The sequence below is a fragment of the Cervus elaphus genome, chromosome 13 (assembly GCF_910594005.1).
Source record: "Cervus elaphus chromosome 13, mCerEla1.1, whole genome shotgun sequence".
Classification (NCBI taxonomy): Eukaryota; Metazoa; Chordata; class Mammalia; order Artiodactyla; family Cervidae; genus Cervus; species Cervus elaphus.
The window spans coordinates 10,116,731-10,138,966 of record NC_057827.1 but is presented as its reverse complement, the minus strand read 5'-3'; the positions used below and the strand labels follow the sequence as shown (position 1 = coordinate 10,138,966).

Genomic DNA, 22,236 nt, shown 5'->3' with positions numbered 1-22,236 from the left:
GTTTCTAGGAGAGGGAACCCAGATACTGTCTCTTAACACTGGGGTATCCAGTCATGTTATTTAAAGAAGAGCCGTGAGGTCTTTGGAGATACTGTGCTCATTTTTGGAGACTGTAATCTTCCACAAAACAAGACCTTTTGTCTTCACCTTTTCTACCTTAGCTAAGCAAATTCCAGTAATATAATAATTTTTCCACATTGTTAGATGATGTTTTCATTTAAGTATACATGTATATTTATATATGTCAATTTTATCTCATCTGTTTTGCCTTGAATACATTGTGGTTGCTCTTTTCATTAATATTGTACTTCAAAAGAACCTGCCATCTTTTAGGAAAATCAAATTCTTTTTAAAAAAAGATTCAAATATGATTCATACTCTGGTTTGCATTTGTAGATCAAATAGTTTAAGCATTTATTGAAAAATGACTGATAATTTATTTTCTTCCTAAAGGTAGCCCATGAATGGTGATGAAAAATATTTCAAAACAGATAATAAGAAATGATTTGCTGTTGACATGGGTGTGTTTTGCAATGAGTCAGTTGACTGTTTTATACTCTTAGGACAAGCTTATTAAGTATTCATCTGTTCAGCTAATATTTGTTGAGTATTGATTGTGTCAGGTGTTGGCAGCCAGAAATCGTCTTACCCTCATGGAACGTATAAGGGAGAAGATGGGCATTAATGGGTAATCACCGAGTAAATGTGAAATCATAGCCGTGTTCAGTACTCCAGAGAAACGGAACTCAGGAAGTATCTGAGAGGGAACCTGACCTCGTCTGCTCTGATGACGTGGCCTTTTTAGCGGAGATCTGGATGGTGAGGAGGATGTAGCCTCACCGAGAGCGCACAGCAGCCTCACACAGTCCTCAGGCGGACATCCATGGAGATCCGTGCTGCTGGCTTACAGCCGTTCTTCAGGAGAGCAGTAGCTTCAGCTGTGATTCTGCTAGGAGACCATGTATTTAGGGCCTCTCGGAAAGCGCATGATCACACAGGCCTTACAGTGCAGAGGTCTGAGTTTTAAGGACCCTTTTTCATTTATAACTTTTAATAATGGTGATCCCTATAAACAGGTACAATTCAAGTAAGTACGAAGTATAGCAGTAGTCCTCCATGGATGGCCCAGGGACTCCTGGAATTAACCAGACCCTTTCAGGATATTGAGATCAAAATGATTTTCCTTGTAATACTGAGACATTTTTTGTCTTTTCCACATTCCTTCTTTTACGAGAGTAAGTGAACTTCCTCAGAGACTGGGTGATGTGGTTTCATCCCAGCAGGTTGGATATGAGAGCATACATGAGACTTCAGCTATTATCCATTCATCCAGACCTTTAAAAACCTGCAAAAATGGGAAAAAATGCCATTCTTTTTGTTTATTTTTGAAAATATTGTTACTTTCATAACAGTGTTATTTATGTTAAAATGTAATAGGCTTATCTTTATTATTTGTAAATGAATTAATATGTATTTCTGAACTTTCTGTTTAAACTTCTTGCATGGTAATTAAAGCGTAAAGAGGTTTTGAGACCAAAAAGTTTGAGAACTGCTGAAGTATGGCATTGTTCTTGACTTTAAGCATGTTACTTAATGTTGGAGATGCAAGCAGTCTGTAAAATGGGGTTGATGATCAAAGTACTTCCCTCGTAAAAGGATAAAAACAAGTTAGTGTATGTCAGGAGCCTATAAGACTACTACACATTCAACATATGTTAATTTGTATCATTATTGCCATTTAATACGAAAGTAGAAATTTATGTGAATCCAAACACTTCTGAGGCTCGGTAGCAAAGAATTTTGCTCTTGTTTGTGGTCATCTCTATTGTTTTGGTGAAACACAGTATTCAAAGGTGAAAGAAATTGCAATGTGTAATTTTTTTTTTTTTGAGTTCATTTATAGCATAGGTTTTTATTGGCAGATGGTCAGGATGGCATATTTGAAGACACGAAAATTCAGGATAGTTTGCTATGCCTTTTCCACCTCCCTGCCCGCCCTCCCAGTCCATTCCCTTCTCCCCACAGCAGGGTTCTGCTGTGTCTAGAATCATGGGGAACAGAGGGGCACACCTCATTTGGGAGAACTCCCCGGGGTTGGGGTCCATGCCCTGGACAGGGAGCTGATAGGAGGAACTTAGCTCCCTCACTTTTCAGGTGGAGTCACTGAGGCCCAGAAGAGGGATTTGCTCACACAGGTTCAACCCGCATATTAGAGGCCTACCTGGGACAAGAGCTGACATTCCGATTTGTAATGGTAAGAAAACCAGGCTGAGAATCAGAAGAACTGGTTTTAGTCTCAGTCTCAAACACTTCAGTTGGTTGTCTGATGTTGAGCAGTTGACTAAAATCACTGATCCTTAGTGTCCCGATTTGTCAAATGGAAGTGAAACTACCCACCATCCAGCGCTGTGAAAAGGATCAGTGAGATGCCATGTAATGGTACCCAGGATGCATCCTCCTAGCTCATCTCTCTGCTCCTTTGCATGTAAAGTCCGTAGAGAGACACTTCCCAATGAAATAAAATACTCCTTTCAGAACCTTAAAGCCCTCCTTAAATGTTGTGTTTTGCAGCTTTGTAACATTTTCTTTTTTCTGTCTTTTTAGGACAGCCCAGAAACTTGCAGGACCTGTGCCGAATTAAAATTCGACAGTGTATAGGCCTTCAAAACCTAAAACTACTTGATGAACTACCAATTGCCAAGGTCATGAAAGACTACTTAAAACACAAATTTGATGATATCTGATACACAGAGAACTGTGAGCAAGATTAGGAGTTATATTCCAGATACTTAAAAGGCTTTTTGCCTTGCACAAAGTATATCCTATGCAATTTCTGATTTGCTGTGAAGTCAGAAAGCAGGTATACACTTACAGGTTTTTTTGTTTGTTTGGTTGGTTTTCATTGTAGGGGAGAGGTTTTTTTATACACACACACACACACACACACACACACACACACACCACATGCTTGAAGGTCTTAATTTGGTTTCTTGGTCCAAGTTTAAGAGGTCCAAGCTTTCTATACAACATTGCATTTAAAACAATTGTTTTTCCAAAATGACACAAGCAGGTTTGGAGTGGAGAATTGACCCTTTCCAAATTTATGGTTTCATTGGCGTGCACAATATTATAAACCAGCAGAGCACTTGTTACAGTTTGGAGGCACAATTTCAGCCAGGGCATCCAGGGTCCTACTGGAAAATGCCCTAAGAAATTTTTTAAGTAATGCCGTCACCTCATTCATTTTAATGAGTACAAATTGGCTGTTTCAAACTGTTCTTTTCCTAATTAATGTAGCTTTGGATGACTTACAATCCCTCTGCCTTTGTTGGTGTGCTCGTTCTAACTCACTTTTAACAGCTGTAGTACACTACCCAGAGACGTTGAGTCTCAACTTCTGTCTCTAGTTGAATTGTGCTTTTAAAACAATTAGTGGGAAAGAAAAAAACTTTATAAAGCCCGTGTATTCTGTTTTTAAAATAGTGCCTCCAGTGCAAACTCTTTCTGGTGTATTTTATCCATTATTTCACTTGATGTTCCTCATTCCACAGCTGGCTTTGACATGCCTGTGAGAACAGGAACTGCCACTTTAATTTTAATTGCAGAACATAGTGTCAGTTGCAATTTCCATTTTAAGCTTTGTCTTTTACTTCAGTTTAAGCAGAAAATTTCATGTCCTGGTGGTAGAGTATTCCCTAAAAATAGCCAAAATACTGTTAAATCATTTGGCTTTAATGGATAAATAATTTGGGATGGTTTCATGGTGTTTATTTCGTCCCAGTTGAAATAAAATGTCTAAAGGGTAAAATTTCTAATGGGTGCACATTTGTAAGTCTGGTTAATTTCTAATATGCTAATTAAGCATTTCCTATCTATTTTAAAGTTATACACAGTGATGCTCTTCAGAACAGTTATTTTCTGGGTTGATCGGCATATGTTTGCAGTGTAAACATAAATATGATAAAGTGTGAATAACAGTGGTTCCAGAGGTATTAGGAATCTATGGAGATGCCCTTGGAAATGAGCCCTGTGCTTGATGTGTCATCGTATTAGTTCCAGAAGAAGCTTTAAAACTATCCCAGTATTGTCCTTAGTGCTTTGGGAAATTTCAGAATATTTACACACTAGTAATAAATTTATTATCAGAAGTTTACAAAAGAAAGGGCTTCTCTTGTCTCAATTTCTAGTTTTAAGTCATTAAGTATAAAGTTATTTCACCTGAAAAGTATAACTAGGTAGAATTAGGAGTCTCCTCTGGTTTTATCCTTTATCAGAGCCAACAGTGATATTTCCTCAAGCACAAAATTTATTCTCTTGGATGCGAAGTAGCTCTGGCATCAGATACCTGCTCTGCTGGGCCTGGGCTGGGAGCAGGTTTCTGAGCAGTGGGCAGCTTCGGGAAGAGGGTGATGCGAGGGATCACGGATGGGGTACGTAGCCTCTTCCGCAGGGAACCACTCAGTGTGTGGCCAGTTTTGCAACCATCCAAAAACTGTAACTGGGGTGTGATCGATAGAAATGGGTATTCTGACTTTTTTCCCATAAAAATATCTCCAAAAAGTTATCTTCTGAGAGAGAATCCTTGTGAAGCTAGGAGCTGAGCTGTGTTCTCCTTCTGGAAACCAATAACCAGGTCAGAGCTAAGGCACACTTGGCATCAGGGACCTGGCTTGGCTGGAAATGAATGGTGTTGCTTCTCCCTGAACCCAGGCCAGGGAGACAGGGATGTGGGAAGGCAGGCAGAACCCTGCCTTTGAGCAGTGATGTTACTGTTATGTTCGCACAGGGCTCATCTCCTCATGTGTCTATTAATTTATTCAGTTAGTTTAAAATGATTTTCTTTCCCCGGCCATTCGGAGATCTCCAAAACTAAGTTCACCGCTGACTTAGAGTCAGGAAATTCCAAGTAAAAAGATCAGATTAAGGTAAATTCTTTGCTCTGTATTGCTGCTTAGACTTAAGAGGAAAAAAAAAATTATGAGAGCTCTTCCTGGAATCCAAATTTCTATTTAATGAAGAAGTGTGTAATTCCATTATTTGTTTGAGGTTTGATTTTTCTGGAAGCTTGAAAAGAATGTTTTATTTTTGTTGTTACTAGAATCCCAATCACATATCATCTTTAACAGTAACTAAAATGTCTCAAAGTTGGTAACTGGTGGAATACAGGGATGAATGTGCAGGTCTGCTCTCCAGTTTGATTGGCAGAGAAGCACTCTGTCGTAACATAATGAGGACAGATGTTTTCAGAAAATCAACTGGTTTTTCCAGAATCTTGACTGAAATGTTCAGAATAGTATCAAATTTGTCACTGATCCTTCTGTGTTTCTTTTGAAATTTATTATTTAAGCCTGTTACTAAACCTTTATAAAAATGTATTTGGCAAGTACACCAAAGACACCAGCTCATAAAAGATTATGATCATTAATGAACTGCAAACCTCATCTTTTGCAAACGGAAGATTTTTTTTGTGTGTGTAAATATTTGTGTTTATAAATGTACAGCAGAGTAAGGGTGTTTTTTAGATTATTTAATTTCCATATTTCTAAACTATTTACTACAGAATAATCCACGCTTGTTAGTTTGGAGGACTTGACAATTCTGTTTTTTTAATTCATTATCAGTCCTGCTTGGAGCAGCATTTCCGCTAGAGAATTCAGTGTTCTGGCAGTAGCAAGAGTACACATCTGGAGCATGAGGGAGTCTAGCTTGGTTTGTCAGATACACACCCTACAAGATGAGAATGTGTAGTTTAATTACCACAGCGGACCATACAAAAACGGAGGTTCTAACTTTGCTGCAGAATTGCACATCAGCCCAGAGTGTCACTGGGATGAGGCCCTTGGCCCACAAATTTAGCTCTCATGTAACTCCTAGTGTGTTATATCATAATGTATTTTGTTCTTCCTTTGTAATGTAAGTTTTGCTTTGGGTCAGTTTGAATTAAAAAAAAAAAATCACTTAAATCTGGTTTAAAACATAGTGGAACTGTGTTTTATTTCTAGTCTGCCTTAACTTTTTAATACTTCCAGCTATTTGGTCAAAAGAAAGAAAGTGAACTCAGCATTTTAGATAATTAAGAATTGGGTAAGAATGTAATACAGGAAGTAGCACTATTTTAGATCATTTAAGAATCCTCCCCGCCCCCACCCTGTTTTTTAACACATTCTTCAAATACCCTCCAACAAAAGACTATCTATCCCCTTCTTCTGCGTGTTGATCCGCCACTGAGCCTTTTGGGGCCAGATTCACCTCTGCCTCATTCTGACTGAGGACAGAGTTTGGACCACAGCATCTCTAAGCACAGAACAGTATATTCAGTTAAATAATGAATTTGAGGTAGTTTATTAGCTTGCAAGAGATATAACAAACAGCTTTGATTTCATACTTCCTCTGTGTCCCATAAGCACAGCTTGATTTAGGAGAGGCCTCAGACTAATGAGTGATGGTGTGCTAAGAAGGGAGGGCAGACAACTTAGCACCTCGTGCAGAAACACAGTGTTTTGCAGCCATAACCTTGTTACAGACTTGTCCAGGATTTGGCACAAATGGAAGCCAAGAATCGGACATTTGAAACTATTCCTAATGATCAGCAGGGGAGTTCAGATGTGAAAAATAGCTGTGTTGCTTGGAAATCTTGAGGTCATTCCTTTTCCAATATGATGTAAGTAGTGTATTGTTTTTTCAGCTGAAAGACAATTTACAAAAAATGGCTTACTAGCTATTGATAAAACAGATTATCTAGTTGATTAAAAAAAAAAAAAGTCTCCACATCCCATGTAGTTGGGTTTCAAAGATAAAAGAAAGTGGACTTATATCATTTTGTATTTATGTAACAATGTGGCTTTATGTTCTCATAACACATCTTACATATTTTGATGTCAGAGTTTATATTAGCTTCAATACCAGTAAAGATTTTAAATATCCACTGCCAGATACTGTTATTTAGGTTGATGTAGACTCCTAAGATACAAAGACAGTTTGGCTTTATTTTATCATTATTTTGTCGTTACCAGTAAGGTTTATAGTAAGATCTCTTGATTCTTAGATAAAAAACAAAAAGGTCAACCAGCATATGGCTCTGCTGATAAATAGTGATCAAAGTCTTATATTTCTCTAAGATCATGGTACATTTTGTAGATATTTATCTTCCAGAAAAACTGATTTTTGAGTGACAGTTAACAATGCTCAATCCCATTTGAAAAGACTGAAGTCCTATGAGAGATCATTGTGTGAATAAAACCCAAAAGTGGCAGTGTTGTTGCAGTGCGTGAACTCCTCTTGTGGAGTGTTTTCTACCAAGTGTGGTGTTTCCATTTCTTACTCGCCTGTGCCTAGAGTGTCTCCTGCTGGGTTTCAATTCTGCACCCGCAGGCTAAGTGCTTCATCAATTCTGAAGACCCATAAACCATTAGAAGTAAAGGATCAGATTAAAGCAAAATATTTCTACTCTGTTGCAGATACGGCCTCAAAAAAAAAAAATCATGTGTAGTTATTATATATATTTTATATTAAATCTTGGTTTGTTCCAGCATCTTAAAAAATCACACTCGGAACCTTTTTTTAATGTTTCCTTGTAATTAGGAAATTGTTTTAAATGCATAAAAGTGTAATTTATGTTACATTAGGTAGTCATTAAATGACTCACTTTCTGTGAAATAGTATTTTATGAATCAGAAGTGAGATGGCTGCGTTTGGACAAGGGGATCAGTTGAAGCTGAGAAGCTCAGTTACGTGATGAGTAAACTGACGCTTTGTGACCGGCACAGGGAATCCAGCTGCAGATACTTCCTATTTTATCTGGCAAACAGACTCAGATTTTTCTTGCTTCTCAGTCTTGAACTAATGTTGCTTTTCTTCCTCTGATAGTTTTGGGTCAGGTCACCACTTAATTTTCTTTTTCTTTACTGAAAAAAAAAAGAACACTTGTAGGGGTGGACTTACTGTACATGACCATTTTGTATTTCTGTAGAGGTTTTCTAAATTTTCCCTCTCTTGCTTCTGTCCCCTTAACCCTTTAGTGAAGTACACACATGTGCACAAGGCATGGCCTCACCCACTTGCTTTTTTTTTTTTAAGATTTTTAGTTCCCTCCTTACATGGATGGAAATGCAGCTTAATATCATTAGGAAATATAGTGTAATATCATTTAAGAAGACGAATAAGACTGGGCTACATCCGTTTTCCATCTTGGGTAGCACCAGAGAGAACAAATTGCATTTCTTCCTAGTTTATTACTGATGTTCTTTTTTATATTTAAAAAAATTTTTTTTACTACCGATGTTCTGAAGAAGTCATTTTCTTTAAATCCATTGCACGGTGACCTCCTTAAGGACAGATCCTGGGTCTCATTTGCCTGGGTCTCACACAGTATTTGCTGAAAGAGCCATAGGTGCCTGTGGCAGTTGGTTGTCAGCCAGTTACTTTATTTCCTCAAGCCTTCAAGGAGCCCAGGGCCGTGTGGACGGCAGCATCAGCATTTCTCAGCTCCAGATCTCAGGCACCTCCTGCCAGGACTGTGTTTTGCTGTTCCTTCCTCTCCTGCGCCCCCACCCTTCAGCCCTCCCCTCCCCTCGGTGACATGGTCCCTGAGCAGCGGACCCCCGTGATCGTGACATGCAGGCACCGGGGTGGCAGACTCCCAAACAAGCCCCGGGACTCTGGTCATGGGGCATCCTGCCCGCCGGGAGTCCCCCTCCCAGGGCCCCCACAGTGCACTGAGCCTCTGAAGGCTCCCCCGCCTCCCCTTGCAAGTCCAGCGCACTGAGGTGTCTTCACGGGTCACAGCTGCGCCCCCACCCGTCTCCGGGCAGCTCGGTGGGGACTGAGGTGCAGCGCCCGGCCCGCCACCCCTGGTGTGCCCTCGCCCTCTCCCGTGCGGCGTGGATGCCCTCCCTGTCTGGGGAGCGGAGGAGCCCTGCTGGCTACGGCATCTCACCGCTGCTCCTTTCTGCTGTGCCCGCCTGGTCCCCTCGCGTAGTGGGCGCTCAGTCAGTATTCTTCGCGTGAGTTAATCCAGTCCAAACCCTTTCTTTTACAGGCAAAGGAGCCCTTCTCTTACGAGTGGAGGACTGAGGTGGCTGGGAGCTGTGGCCCTGCCCCAGTGACCGCCAGTGAAGGCTCGGCCCCAGCTCCCCAGCCCCAGGGTCCTCGCGATCCTGGCCTGCCGGCAGCTCAGCCCTCACTCACGTCAGGTGTGTTTTCTGTGGAACAGAACTCGGTCACTTGTTAACAGTGATGGAATGAGATACGTTTTGGCGAAAGTTAGCCGGGCTCAGGACTTTATCCCTTCTGGATTTAAAGCCCATGCATCCACAAGACTAATTTCCTACAAAACAGTTGCTGAGAGTTCCATCTTGGTCTTCACTGTGCTTTTTGAATAATCTTGACTGTAAGAAATTAGGTTTGGGGGGCACCCTTAGGAACAGCATTGCCAGTGTTTGTTTGATTCTGTGTTTACAGGGCAAGTTGAGTAACTGCACGTATGAGGCTGCACAGAGATGCCAGTGGTGTTTATACTCAGCTTTTTTGTTTGTTTCAGTTTTCATTACAGGCAGCTAAGAGATTGATCCACCACCATCTTTTCATCATATATTATGATCCCTCACATTCACAGTGTATTTTTCTGTTGAGAGTTATAGGAGTAGAGAGAGGAACTTGGGTGTTTTGACTTAGAATTAAGGTTGAACTGACATAAATATCCTTGTGTTACATAGCACTTGTGTACACTTCAAAATAGGTGTTTCTTACCTAGAGGCCGCAGTTGAAATTCCTGTAAGAAGCTGATTGATAAGTTTATCTGTCAGATAATGATCTCCAGCAAATAGAAAATTCATTTAGATATGGTGAGCTAAGTGGAGCTGCCGACTTGGAGGCTATCATTTGTTAGTTTACCCTGATTTATCGGTTCTTGAGGCTGAGGTAACTGATTCGTTATACTGTCCATAGAACATTTTGAGGTCTCACGGTTAAAATTACAGTGGAGACATCAGTATCAAGGTAGTCATTTCTCTTTCGGCTTCCTGCTGAACCCAGTGACAGTCGCCACACATCCCCACCCCGGCAGGTATTTCTCGAGCATGAGGCGTAGTGGTTAGGGCCTCCTAGTTCATCCTGGTTCATTAGCTCCTAGTAATGTCAGAGATGGAGAGATTCGAGTCCCTTGCCTCTGGCCTCTCTGTGTGGGGAGAGCAGGCCCCTTGGGAGCAGTGGACCAGGGCCATGGCCACAGTCTGATGACAGACAAGGTGCCCCAGGAGCCTGGCTCTGAGCCAGGCAGAGCTGGTAGCCATCGCAGCCTTGCCTTGGGCCCTTTAAAAACGTGGTACACTGCCTTGCCCGAGCCTGCCCAGCTTTGCTGTGTCCCAACCCAGCGTGGCCTCGGAAGCAGCAACTCTGCTGGAGCCTGTTCAGAACGCTTGTCTTTTGTCCTGATTCCTAAGTCCGTCCTTAGGTATATCTGCTCCATAACATGTAAATGACAGGTGTGTGATGCCATCTAGCCCAGAGGGATGTGTGTGTGTGTGTGTGTGTGTGTGTGTGTGTGTGTGTGTGTGTGTGTGTGTGTGTGTGTGTGTGTGTGTGTGTGTGTGTGTGGCTTAGAAAGAATGCCTGAGATGGCAGTATGAGGTTCTGATGAAAGAAAATGTGTTAGAAAGGAGAGTATGGCTCTCTCCTCCCTAGGGAGGGGAATAGGCCTGTGGCCCCTCTGCAGAGAGATCAGCTGTAGTTGTGTAGTTGTGAGCAGGGCTTCTGTGTTGAGGGCCGCCTGTGGACTTACAGTAACTTGGGCTGGTCATGTCTGGAGGGGATGGGAAGCTGAGGGGCTGATGGAGGGGGCTGGTACCAGCTGTGAGTACCTGGGAGCTGGTAGTCCTGTGGTTGGTGGGAGCACAGGAGGGGTCCCACCCTGCTGGGCACTCAGCCTGTCCCAGGCTGGTGTCCCTTGGGGCGGCTTCTCCAAGACATTGCTGTCCCAGCCATGAGGATGCCCTTCCCTCCCCGTCCTCGTTGAAGGGGTCGCCCTGTAGTTCTTTCCAGGGGAGAAAGTCGTCTGCGTGTCCATCTGCCACACCAGAAGCATCTGGAAGGCAGGGATCTGGCCTTGCCTTAGGCTCTATGGCCCAGCAGGACCAACACCTGTGAGGAGGCAGGCAGTGGTTCCCAGATGTCTGGGGAGTGAGGAGACAGGTAGATAGCCCCTTCACAGCCCTGGGGCCAGGCAAGAAAGCCGGAAGTGGGCTCTGCACTTGCTCCCGCGCAGTGCTCGCCTCCCCTCTGCTCCGTGGGTGTCCTGATCGTTTGCACAGTCAGGGCTGAACTGGAGTCCTCCCACCCCGCTCTCCCCCCAGCTCTGCCGGGCCAGGTTTTCATGTCTCTTCCCAACAGGAGCTCCCGCTGCCTCTCTCATCACAGGTCCCAGCTGCTGTTTTTCCTCTGTGCCTCTGCTCCTCGAATTCTTCATGCAGAACTAGGAAACCCTCTTCAGGGTGTGCAGACGTTGTACGTGTGCATACACGACTTTTCCAGGGAGGAGAGTCTGGGCCGTCACGTCGTCAGAGGGATATGTAGCTCCCTAGGGTCAGAAACAGCACATTGGCTGACCCCTGGAGCATTTCTGAGCATCTGTCTCCCTGCCAGCCCAGTGCCAAGGGCGGCTCGCCCACCACCTTGGGGGTCCTGCCCGAAGGCCACACTGAGGTCAGCGACTAGCATGGTGCAAACCTCCTGCCTCCCGGGCGCAGAGTCCCCCTCGGGCCCTGATGGGGCTAGGGCTTGGGGGCTGCTCCCTGGGCACCCTCCTCCCCCACCGTGTCATTTCCTGGCTTAACTGTTTCCATATCGGTCCTGGACCAGGCTCTGTCTTCAGTGAGAAGGGGGTGCAGAGAGACCTGTGAAGCTGGAGGCGACCTGGGGGTCCCATGCCACAGACCCAGGAGAGGCTGCCAGCCTTGCCTGCGGCCTGGCAGCAGGGAATGTGGGCTGGTCCAGCCTCCGCGTCACCACGCGCTCAGTCCTCTGCAGGGTCCCATGTTGTCTCAGGACTGGGATGGGAACAGGAGCAACCTGGAGGGTCCTGGATGGTGAGGCTTGATGTTACTCATCTGCCTGAGGCCACCCAGAGGGTCCCTGTTGCCAGAATGGGCCCTGCAGGGGACCACAGCAAGCAGGATCAGGGGATGCCATCTCAGTTCCCACTCTTGAGCCAGGCTGGCTCCTCGAAGTATGTAACCCCTTGTTCTTGACACTTTCATGCATTAAGATAAAAGGACAAGTACACAGACTCCAGTATGGAACGTCTAAACCATATATTATTCTGTAGAAGCACTTACTCATAAAGCCTGTAATTAACTGCCTAGTTTCATGGAAATGCTTGATGTTTAGGAAGTTATTAGGAGGTTCAAGAAAAAAAAAAAAAAATCTGACCTGACCTGACCTGAGATTAACTGATACCATTACTACCTTTTTCATTTAAAATGTTTATAAATTAAAATGTTCTTCAATCACTTTCTGTTTCAATGGATTTAATGGACAGAAATAAAATTCTTGCTTAGTAGAACCTCAACATTACATGATAGGTAAGTTGATCTGTTCCTCCAGTCAGACTGGACCCTGTTAACAGTAATAAAGCTCCTGAGAGCAGTTCTTTGGTCTTCCTGATGCAGCTGAACCCCAGCCTAGTGCTGCTGGGAGGTTCCTGACACAACCTGAACAGACTCCACCCTCATGTTCTTTACTGAGATGTTTACAAAATCAGGTAAAGTTTGGAGCTGATCAGTTGAGGATTGCTTCCCCATTCAACACATATTTTTGGAGCACCAGAAAGGGGCCAGCATCATGCCAGCACCAGAGTCAGCCAGCATGGGAGCCCAGATGATGAGGAGTGTGCCTGGGAGCAGAAAGAAACGGGGCTTCGGTGGGGAGACCAGGTATGTGGAGACTGGGTAGGGCTGTGCGTGACTGAGGACCTCCACGTTCTAAACTCAAAGAGTGTGGAATTCTGGTGCACCTCTGTGTGCATTACTGGGTGTGGGGCTCAGACTTGAGTGGACATCAGAATTCCCTAGAGGGCTAGTTAAAATACTGCCAAGCCGTGCAGAGTTTCTGATGCCTTAGGGCTGGGATGGAGCCTGAGAATCTGTGATTCTAATGCAGATAATGTAGACACTGCTGGTTTGGAGGCTCCCTTAGAACCATTGCATTTGGGTATTAAATCTAGGCTCTTCCATGGCAAATGGGAGAGAATGAGAAAAATCCGACAGTTACTATGAGATGTTACAGAAACTGCCTACCTACTTGTCCGTAGTTGTGTGTATAGAAGTTCTAGTGATTCTTAGAAGCCACATGTGAAATGAGTCCCTTGTTTTATAGGCTTCAGCAGTACGTGAACTGAGAATTTCCAGATGGACAAGCTGGGTTTAGAAAAGGCCGAGAAACCAGAGATCAAATTGTCAACATCCACTGGATCATGGAGAAGGCAAGGGAATTCTGCTTCATTAACTCCACTAAAGCCTTTGACTGTTGTGATTCAAGGGATCACAACAAACTGTGGGAAATTATTAAAGAGATGGGAGTTCCAGACCACCTGACCTGCCTCTTGAGAAACCTGTAGCAGGTCAAGAAGCTACAGTTGGAACCAGACACGGAACAACAGACTGGCTCAAGATTGGAGAAAGAGAACAACAAGACTGGATATTGTCACCTGCTTATTTAACTAATATGCAGAGTACATCATGCTAAAGGCTAGATTGGATGATTCACAATCTGGAATCAAGATTGCCAGGAGAAATATCAATAACCTCAGATAGGCAGATGGTACCACTTTAATGGCAGAAAGTGAAGAGGAACTAGAGAGCCTCTTGATGACGGTGAAGAGAGTGAAAAAGCTGGCTTAAAACCCAACATTCAAACCTAAGGTCATGGCGTCTGGTCCCATCACTTCATGGCAAATAGATGGAGAAACAGTGGAGGCAGTGAGAGACTTTATTTTCATGGGCTCCAAAATCACTGCAGCCATGAAATTAAAAGATGCTTGCTCCTTGGTAGGAAAGCTATGGCAAACCTGGACAGCATATTAAGAGGCAGAGACATCACTTTGCCAACAAACATCTATCTAGTCAAAGCTATGGTTTTTCCAGTAGTCATGTATGGATGTGAGAATGTTGGACTATAAAGAAGGCTGAGCACCAAAGAATTGATGCTTTTGAACTGTGGTATTGGACAAGACTCTTGAGAGTCCCTTGGACTGCAAGGAGATCCAACCAGTCCATCCTAAAGGAAATCAGTCCTGAATATCATTGGGAGGACTGATGCTGAAGTTGAAGCTCCAATACTTTGGCCACCTGATGTGAAGAGCTGACTCATTGGAAAAGACCCAGCATCAGGGTCTGAAGGCAAAAGGAGAAGGGGGCAGTAGAGGATGAGAGGATAACATTACTGATTCAAGGGATGAACAAAATTCTTAAGGAGATGGGACTACCAGATCACCTTACCTGTCTCCTAAGAAACCTGTATGTGGGTCAAGAAGCAACAGTTAAAATTGGACATGGAACAGCACTGGACAATGAACGTGAATTTGAGCATACTCTGGGAGATAGTGGAGGACAGAGGAGCCTGGTATGCTGCAGTCCATGGGGTTGCAGAGAGTCAGACGTGACTTAGCGACTGAACAGCAACTAAGTTTATGGGCAGCCTTGAATAGCTCTCTATGTGTTATGTGATTAAAGATTACAAATCTTTCCTACCACATGACAAGCTGACTCTATGTCTAGGCCTTTATGTCTCTAATTATCTTTTGCAACTGCTTAATTTAAGTTGGGCACAGACAAAACCAGTAGCCTGTAGTTCTATTATCCTGCTGTTATTATTCTTCAACCTAGTTTAACAGCTTGTAGATAATATGTCTGCCAAACATTAATAATGACAGCTCTGGCCTGCTCAGGGGTGGGGGAGACTGGCTCTGGCTGCTCCAGCCAGCATGTGCCTTGGCACCACCCACGAGGCAGGCGGCCGGCGGTGCGTCCCAAAGGTGCGAGAAGGATAAGCAGCATTTTCCGAATTACTGATGGCAGGTGGTCAGGCTGGGTGCAGCCTGAGGTCCCAGGGAGCCCCGAAGGGAACCCAGCACCCGCGAACCCTTACCCAGCCCACGGATGCAGCCTAGACTTCTTGGGGGCTAAGCTGTCGTTCCCTGCTTTCAAAAAGGAAATCAAATGAATCAGCTAGGAGATGAGTGTAGGTTTGTACCCAGTGGGGCTGCTGCCGGCCCAGGAGCCACTCTTGAGAGCCACCAGCATGGAGTCATCTTGGGATGTCCTCTGACCGCTAAAAGGAAGAATCAGTTACGTTAAAAAAAAAAAAAAAAAAGTTTTATTGAGGTGTAATTATTATGGAAAAATTGCACATTTTATTGTTTACAACATGATAGGTTTGATTGTTATCACTGGAAAGTGGAAAAACAGAGAACTTGAAGGAAAGGAAATGTCCCAAGTGCCTCCTCTCAGTGTGACAGGCCATTGCAGGCGACCCAGGCCTTGCCTCAGACAGGTAAGGAGTGGCCCAGGTCACTGTCCTGAGGAGCGGACGGCTGTTGGAAGGAGACACAGGTTGGAACCCACGAGGCAAGGACAGTGCAGAGTGCATCCCCAGTGAGGACCTCCCCGAGGGGGTCTCAGCCTGCCCGGTGCTTCAGACCCTGGCTGGGCAGGTCTTGGGACGCTGACTGTAGGCAGCCTACCCCCTGCCGGCCACGTGGACTCTAAGGAGGGTGCAGCGGCTGAGGCGGAGTTAGAGGGCCAGACCCTTTATCGGGTGAAGAGGCTTCATGAAATATGTAGGGCCTTTGAATTCTTGGAAGGATTTTACCAGTCCTACTCTCCAACTCCTGTATCTCCCAATATGTCTAATCTAGTCTTTTCCTAAAGGGCGATGCAAGGGAATCCCCAGCCTGGTGGTCCAGATTCACAAAGACCCTGGTGTGCTGTAATATTGGTTTTATTTATTTGGGATCTGGCTTGGGGAGAGGCCACATGAATATGACAAAACTTAGATGTCTGGGTCGGGAGTACATGTGTGTTTGTGCTATTATTCTCTGAGCTTTCGTTTAACATTTTACCAAATAATGAAAAGAAAAATTGTTTTCTTGTCCCCTTGATGGTAGGTTATTTGCAGATTGGATCTGTTTTGTCCTCAGTGTTTGGATTCCCACACAGAGACTGGCTCATTGCTAACAACCACTCATTAGGTGGAAGTTTTGGTCCACTTGAGTTGAGGAAAGTGCCTCCTAAAATTCTTCAGTTGTTAGTGTGGGGAGGTGTCTCTCTTGGCATGCAGTTAGTTGGACCTGGTGCCTCCTACCGCTGCAGTCAGCCCTCTAGTGACTGAAGCAGGATGGGGTCAGGAAGCCTTCCGGATGTTTGGACCTTTGGGGAGATGAGGAGGGAAATGCAAGTGACCAGTGCAGTGAGAAAGCAGGAAGGCCACAGGAGAGCCCCAGACAGAGCGCTGGGAGGAGCACGGCTGGTTCCAGCTCCCGAGATGCTGCTGCGCTTTCTGATTAGCTTGCTGGAGACAGAAAAGGTCTGTGACTTGGGCGTCACGCGGCCTAGGTTTAACTGGCTTTGCTGGTAACTGGTTGTGTGACCCTGGGCAAGTTGTTTGCCAAAGATTAGAGGGACCGAGCTGAGAGCCCCTTCACCTGCCATGACCGTCTGATTCTAAAGTGGCAGAGAAGACAGGACCGGGGAGAACAGGCACCCGGGCGGTGGACCCGGTGGGCTGCAGCGGGCGGCTGTGCGTTCCTCTGCTCGCCTCACGTCCCCACCCAGACTGTCTGTTACTGCAGCTTCTTAGAGGTGGTTTCTGAAAACACTGGAATCCATGCTTCGGGGCCTGAACCGCCCTGGCGAAGGGTTTAACACCATAAAACTCACTTTGTAAAAGTGCAACAGCTGTGATAAATAAGCTTAAGCCTCAGTAATCACTTTTTCACTTTTACCAATTACGCTAGGCTGCTTCGTGACAGAAGTTAATACCAAGTAAGAATTTTAAAGAAGCCTCATTTTCCTTGTCTAATTAAATTAAATACTTGAAAGGTGATTCACATGTTGATTTCCCCCCCATTAGTCAACTGAAAATTACAGGATCTTTTAGGAGTTTGAGCCCCGTGACTGCCCTGCTCAGCCTCCAGGGTCAGGGAGCCCTCACCCCGGACACTCCTGCCGGCATCCCAGCCACCCGTTTTTGTGTGCAGCTGTCCGTGGTGGGGCTCTTGGGCCACCACTGGCCAGGAGAATTTACGGAGCGCATGCTTGTTAGTTTTTTAATCCTTCCACAAAAATCTGCATGAGATGCCTTTGTTTCCAGGTGTTTGATATTCCCACCACGCGGCAGGTCTCTCTAGACTGGGAAACCATTACAACCTCCTCCTCCCCGTCTTTTTTTTGTTGTAAACTTGAAAGAGAATTCACCTGGATTGAGAGTTCATCAAGTCAGAGTCTAATCTTCCTTCAAGGTGACAATCTGGATAATTTAAATACAGTAGGTCCTGGCAATTTTACTTCAATAGTGCCACCCAGATGCTGTACTTTGAAACTTGAAATGGTTTTCTCTATTTTCTGGTTTTATACTGTGCTTTCTGCTCCTTTTTTCTGAGATAGCACATACGCGTGTGTAGAAAGTGTAGCATGCTCCACACTGGTATTTTCTTGAACACATGATGGGCCCTGGGAGCATCAGGGAGCTTGCTTACCCAAAAGTTTGAAGAGCCCTCACCGGTAAAGTGACTATCTGGTGTAAATGTTCATGACTGGGTCAAATTCCTCACCAGTTTTCATGCTCCACTTGCAGGCTGTCCCTCCTGATGCACACAGTCACTTTGTGTGTGTTTCAAAAAGTCCTTGTTATTTCAGAATGAGTGTATACCCTTAAAATGTAAACAATAAATATGTATTAAGAACTGGAAGTCCTTTCTCTTTTCCTCCCAGTGTTAACTATGTAGTATGAATTCTAACAGCTCTTTCCCTATGAATTTAGTTTTACAAAAATGATCTCTCTGCAGTTCATCTCTACTCATAGAGACCCTTTCATGTTACCAAATGTAGATGTATAGATGTAACTAATTCTTGTTAATAGCTTAATAACATTCTGCATTCAATTTTTTACTTTTATGTATATTAAGCACCTTCCATGTGCCAGGTGCTTCTCCAGGGACTGAGGTTATAGCAGAAACTATTTTGTATTGTCTGTTTCTTGCTAATTTCTTTCTAGAATCCAAAGTATCCAACCTGCTTCTCAATCACTATATCATTGAGAGCTTTTGTTTTCTCAGGTTGAAATTTGCTTAATGTGTGTTTTAATTATCTACATTAAGCTGTAAACCCCATGAAATCGATGGCATTGCCTATCTTATTCACTGATACAGCCCCGGCACTAAAAACAGTATTTGACAAATACTAGAAGCTCAAACCTATTGAATCTCTGCATAGCTGAATGGACATGTGGATGGACACATAGGTAAATAGACGATTCTTGTCTTTCCCATGGATAAGGAACCAGGGGAAGAAGTAGAACTGCTCACTGACCCCTTTCTTGGGCTTCCTTAAACTTCCAGAATAGTCCTAGTTACTTTAGACAGAAATGTGATTTAGTCTTATTTCTGTTTATTATATTTTTATACACATGTGTATTTACCCATTATTTTATCTCCATAGCCTTTGATTTATGCAGACCCTCAGGAAATGGCAACCCATTCCAGTATTCTTGCCTGGGGAACCCCATGGACAGAGGAGCCTGACGGACTACAGTCCATGGGATTGCAAAGGAGTAGGACCCACCTTAGTGACTAAACAACAGCAACTCAGTAAATATATATCATATATTTGTATATATTACCTACATAATAATATATACCTAGAATATAGCATGCATTAATTTATATATATATAAGCAATAATTTATATATCTATATATATGTATATGTTTAACACATACTATCAGTTCAGTGCAGTCACTCAGTCGTGTCTGACTCTTTGCGACCCCATGACCTGCAGCACGCCAGGCCTCCCTGTCCATCACCAACTCCTGGAGCTTGCTCAAATTCATGTCCATCAGGTCAGTGATGCCATCCAAACATCTCATTCTCTGTCGTCCCCTTCTCCTGCTTTCAATCTTTCCCACCATCAGCATCTTTCCGAACGAATCAGTTCTTCGCATGGTGGCCAAAGTATTGGAATTGCAGCTTCAGCATCAGACTTCCAATGAGTAATCAGGACTGATTTCCTTTAGGATGGACTGGTTGGATCTCTTTGCAGTCCAGTGGACTCTCAAGAGTCTTCTCCAACACCACAGTTCAAAAGCATCAATTCTTCAGTGCTCAGCTTTCTTTATAGTCCAACTCTCACATCCATACATGACCACTGGAAAAACCATAGCTTTGACTAGATGGACCTTTGTTGGCAAAGTAATGTCTCTGCTTTTCAAAATGCTGTGTAGGTTAGTCATAGCTTTTCTTCCAAGAAGCAAGTGTCTTTTAATTTCATGGCTACAGTCACCATATGCAGTGATTTTGGAGCCCAAAAAGTAAAGTCTCTCACTGCCTCCACTGTTACCCCATCTATTTGCTATGAAGTGATGGGACCAGATGCAATGATCTTCATTTTTTGAATGTTGAATTTTAAGCCAGCTTTTTCACTCTCCTCTTTCACTTTCATCAAGAGGCTCTTTAGTTCTTAGTAAATACTATAATACATATTAGACACCTGGAATATAGCAGACCCTTAGTAAATATTTGTAGACTGAATAAATAAGCGAAATGGTTCTATTTATTATTATACTCAAATAATGAGTATAATAGCTTGTTTCAGTGTTCAGAGGATTTAACTCCTACATGAGGACATTTTCTCATTTTCATGTAACCAAGTATAGGAACTGGGCATTATTTGATTTTACTTGGTATTTGAGCTACCACCTTTGGTTTGTGCCTGGCCCATTTTATTTATGCATTTATTAATAATGTACTAGCTTCCACACAACTGAAGAACGAGAACACTGATAATAGCATTCATTGACATCTGTGCCCCTCCCTCATCCTGAGACGTCACCTCTGACCTGCACTGGGATTTTATAACACTGCTCTTTCCTGTTTCACTAGTGCAGTTGGCCGTCCATCTCCTCAGATTCCAAATCTGCAGATTCAACCAATCATGAGTGGAAAACACTTGGAAGAAAAAAATTCCAGAAAGTTTCAAAAATCAATACTTGAATTTGCTACTCACCAACAGTTTTGTACATAGCATTGACACTGTACTGATGGCTATGTACCTAGTATCTACTTTGTATTAGATATTATAAATAACCTGAAGTATAGAGGAAGATGTGCAGTCAGTGATATGCAAATACTATGCCATTTTATAGATGTAAGCATTCTTGAATTTTGCTTTCTTCTGGGTCTTGGAACCAGTCACCCACAGGTACTGAGAGATAACTGCTGTAGTGAAATCCTGTATATGTGCTTGCAGAAATACTTTCTCCACTGTTTTTCAGAAGGAAAGTACTGGAATGGGTCTTCTAATTACAGCCAGTTCCCCATCCTTTTAAAAAAAATTTTAGTTTTAAAAATATTTTATCTTTTATTTATTTTTATTCTCTTGGTTTTCTCTGTATTTTTATTTTGCTTATTTTCCTACCAGCTTTTTAACATGAATGTCTTCACATAAAAAAGTAGAAAAAATTCTATGATGAGTATCTCCATGTATACCCAACAACTGTGAAGATTGTAACATCATTGCTTTATCCCTATGTGTATACACATATCATTTAAAAGTAAGTTGTGGACATCATGACAATTGTAAAAAAATAATTGTAAAAAAGTAAGTTGTGGACATCAAAACAAATCTAAATACCCTGTAAGAATAAAGACATTATATATTCAATATAAACATATGCCAACATCATTCCTAAGAAAATAATGGTGATCCATATTCTAATGTAATATCCATGTGATCTTTTTGGTTAGTTTTCTGTCACTGTGGTTTTCCTTCTGTCTGCCCTCATGAGAGGCTTGTGCAAGCTTCCTGATGGGAGGGGCTGACTATGGGAAAAACTGAGTCTTACTCTGGTGGGCAAGGCCATGGTCAGTAAATCTTTAATCCAATTTTCTGCTGACGGGTGGGGCTGTGTTCCCTCCCAATCTCAGCCAAAGACTCCCAAACACAGGCAGGTCTAGTTCAGTCTCTTGTGGGGTCACTGCTCATTTCTCATGGGTCCTGGTGCATACAGGGTCTTTGTGTGTGTGTGTGTGTGTGTGTGTGTGTGTGTGTGTGTGTGTGTGTGTGTGTGCTGGTGCATACAGGGTCTTTGTGTGTGTGTGTGTGTGTGTGAGTGTGTATGTGTGTGTGTGTGCCCTCCAAGAGTCTCTATTACCCCAGGGTCTTTGTGTGTGTGTGTGTGTGTGTGTGCCCTCCAAGAGTCTCTATTACCCCAGGGTCTTTGTGTGTGTGTGTGTGTGTGTGTGTGTGTGTGTGTGTGCCCTCCAAGAGTCTCTATTACCCCAGGGTCTTTGTGTGTGTGTGTGTGTGTGTGTGTGTGTGTGCCCTCCAAGAGTCTCTATTACCCCAGGGTCTTTGTGTGTGTGTGTGTGTGTGTGTGTGTGTGTGTGTGCCCTCCAAGAGTCTCTATTACCCCAGGGTCTTTATGTGTGTGTGTGTGTGTGTGCCCTCCAAGAGTCTCTATTACCCCAGGGTCTTTGTGTGTGTGTGTGTGTGTGTGTGTGTGTGTGTGTGTGTGTGTGCCCTCCAAGAGTCTCTATTACCCCAGTCCTGTGGATGGTCTGTAATCAAATCCCACTGACCTTCAAAGTCAGATTCCCTAAGGATTCTCAGTCCCCTTTGCCAGACCCCCAGGTTGGGAAGTCTGTAGTGGATCCCAGAACTTTCTCAACAGTGTGAGAACACTGTATGGATCACAACAAACTGTGGAAAGTTCTTAAACAGATGGAAACACCAGACCACCTTACCTGCCTCCTGAGAAACCTGTATGCAGGTTGAGAAGCAACTGTTAGAACCAGAAATGGAACAACAGACTGGTTCAAAGTTGCAAAAGGAGTACGTCAAGGCTGTATATTGTCACCCTGCTTATTTAACTTATATGCGGAGTACATCACGTGAAATGCCAAGCTTGATGAAGCTCAAGCTGAAATCAAGATTGTTGGGAGAAATATCAATAACCTCAGATATGCAGATG

General features: G+C 43.6%; 1 protein-coding gene across 4 annotated transcripts in view; it reads left to right on the top strand.

Moving 5' to 3' along the window:
* The window catches only part of ASB7 (ankyrin repeat and SOCS box containing 7), a 51,532-nt gene extending 45,557 nt beyond the window's left edge, over positions 1–5,975 (top strand). For 3 of the 4 annotated variants that reach the window (XM_043921339.1, XM_043921340.1, XM_043921341.1), the window contains one exon: positions 2,605–5,975. In XM_043921339.1, coding sequence (XP_043777274.1) covers positions 2,605–2,744 — 140 coding nt within the window. In that variant the 3' untranslated portion in view covers positions 2,745–5,975. Of the gene's footprint in view, positions 1–2,154; positions 2,255–2,604 lie in introns of all 4 variants that reach the window. The other variant, XM_043921342.1, reaches the window with a different exon arrangement.
* Positions 5,976–22,236: the final 16,261 nt, after the last annotated feature.